Here is a 2,325-nt window from a genome sequence, read left to right on the forward strand (position 1 = left end):
TCTCTCTCTCTCTCTCTCTCTCTCCATCATATCCCGTACACTCTATCCACAGACCTCTTCTATTCGTGGGTCCCACGGGCACGGGAAAGAGCGCGTATGTGTCCAAAAAGATGATGCACGAGCTCCCACAGGATGAGTACATCGCTGTCATCCTCACCTTCTCCGCTCAGAGCAGCGCCAACCAGACACAGGTACTGTGGCGTCGGTGGCTTAGTGGTTAGGCTCTTGGACTCGCAACCGTTAGGTCGTGGGTTCGAATCCTCTCAGGGGCCCGACGTTGTGTCCTTGGGAATGGCACTTTGCACAAATTTTCCTCTCCTCACCAAGGTGGAAATGGGTACCCTGCTGTAGACAGTGACCGATCTTGTCAGTTTGATAGTGTTTGAGCGCGTGAAATTCTGCGGAAGCCGAGTATGTTTCTGAGTGTTCTCAGAGGGTCTGCTGGGGTAATAATAGTTGGAAAGCGCATAGAGCATGCTCTTGAGCATGGATATGCGCTATATAAATGCAATTATTATTATTGTTATTACCAGCGCTGAAGATTTACCCTATCCGTACGTCGTGTTTTACTATCGTATCCACACGACGTGGGGAACTCTGTGCCACCACTTAACCCTATCCGTACGTCGTGTTTTACTATCGTATCCATGCGACATGGGGAACTCTGTGCCACCACTTTCAAAGAGGAAAGTTACTCGTTAACCCGATCCGTACGCTTTGCATGCATAGCAGTCTGTCAAAATGGTGTTTTTTGAGAAATACTGAAAGTTTCAAAGAGATCTTCGCACTAGAAGTATTCTACAATGCGAAGAATGCGACCCCGGGGGTACAAAATGACCCCGGGGCGTACGGATAGGGTTAAGATGTACTGAGCCCAAAATTTAGAAATTAAGAAGGAAATTGCAGTTTCTTTATCTGTGGTATTGGTTTTGGGTATTCAAAAACAATTTTGTCAAAATTCAAACAACGACAAAACACAACTGATGGAAACATGTAAATTTTTTGCCATATCGACAGGCCGAAGGGCTAGGACTCAAATGGCCGCTGGATCGGAAAGTATTAGTAAAGTAAAGTTAGTCAAAATTCAAATTCTGAGTGTTGAAAAAACAACAACCAAGAAATGATACATAAAATAAGTACAATTGACAAAACAATGAAATAGGTTGTTTTTATCCACTGAAAAATGTTGCTTTCTGGGCTTGGAACATTTCAACAGCTTACTGCTGATATGTAAAGAAGTTCTTGATATAGAATATACGAGGGCTGTCCCACGGAAAACCGGAATTTGGCTGTAATTTGAAAACTATTCAATATTTTCACATTCTGTAAGCGCACACTTGTAAAACAATCATTTAGAAATTTCCCGATTGAGCACCATGAGCATCGCACAAACCAAACGAGCACAGCAGTTCTCAAAAGATGGCTACCCCCTTGGAAAATTGGTCAAGGGTAGAAGTGAAGTCTGTCATTCGGTTTCTGACCGCAAAAGGTCTCAAACCTCTAGAAATACACACTGAAATAAAGTCAGTTTATGGGGAGAAAGTAATGGCAAAGTCACAGGTATATGAGTGATGTAGTAAGTTCAAAGCCGGGCACTCCGATATCGATGACAAAGTTTACCCAGGATCTTGTTTTTCTGCCAAGACTGAGGACAACAAGAGTCGCGTTAACGAACTTATTCAAACAGACAGGCGCCTAAAAATTCGCAAAATTTACAAGTCGCTAAACATTTCAAAGTCGACTGTCTATAGGATAGAGTTTGATGAGCTGCACTATTGAAAGGTCTCTGCTTGATGGGTTGGGACCGAAAAAGACCAGCGGGGTCATTTTGCAGCATGGCAACACAACGCCACACACGGCAAACGTCACGACAGACTGGTTCCAAAGGTTCGGCTAGGAAGTTCTACTACACCCCCCTCACAGTCCTGACTTGGCCCTGTCAGATTATCACCTTTTTGAACCAATGAAACGCCATATTTCTGGACAGCGATTCACCGACGACGAAGACCTCGTGGAAGCCTTGAACGATTGGTTGAAATCCCTTGACGAAAAATTCTTCAGGGATGGTATATTCTCTCAGATCCAGCGATGGGAAAAATGTGTCCAGCGGGATGGTGATTATATTGAGAAATAAAGCACATGTTGAGGTATGATGTGTTACAGTTTTTTTTTTATAATAGGACAAAGATTTTTGCTTTTACGGACCTTTTCCGGTTTTCCGTGGGACAGCCCTCGTATTAGACAGTAAGAGTGGGTGGTTGGCGGGTGCTCTGGTGTGGTTTGCTTCTTCTTTCCTATCAAACATCTATCATCTTTATCTCCCCT

At 43.7% G+C, this 2,325-nt stretch overlaps 1 protein-coding gene across 1 annotated transcript in view; it reads left to right on the forward strand.

The window, feature by feature from the left end:
- The window catches only part of LOC101848386 (dynein heavy chain 12, axonemal), a gene marked incomplete in the record, with an annotated part of 110,807 nt that overhangs the window by 58,691 nt on the left and 49,791 nt on the right, over window positions 1-2,325 (forward strand). Inside the window, 1 exon segment of the mRNA XM_035972586.1 lies at window positions 57-191. Within this exon segment, the coding sequence (XP_035828479.1) occupies window positions 57-191 (135 nt within the window).

Source organism: Aplysia californica, unplaced genomic scaffold (genome assembly GCF_000002075.1).
Source record: "Aplysia californica isolate F4 #8 unplaced genomic scaffold, AplCal3.0 scaffold00752, whole genome shotgun sequence".
Classification (NCBI taxonomy): Eukaryota; Metazoa; Mollusca; class Gastropoda; order Aplysiida; family Aplysiidae; genus Aplysia; species Aplysia californica.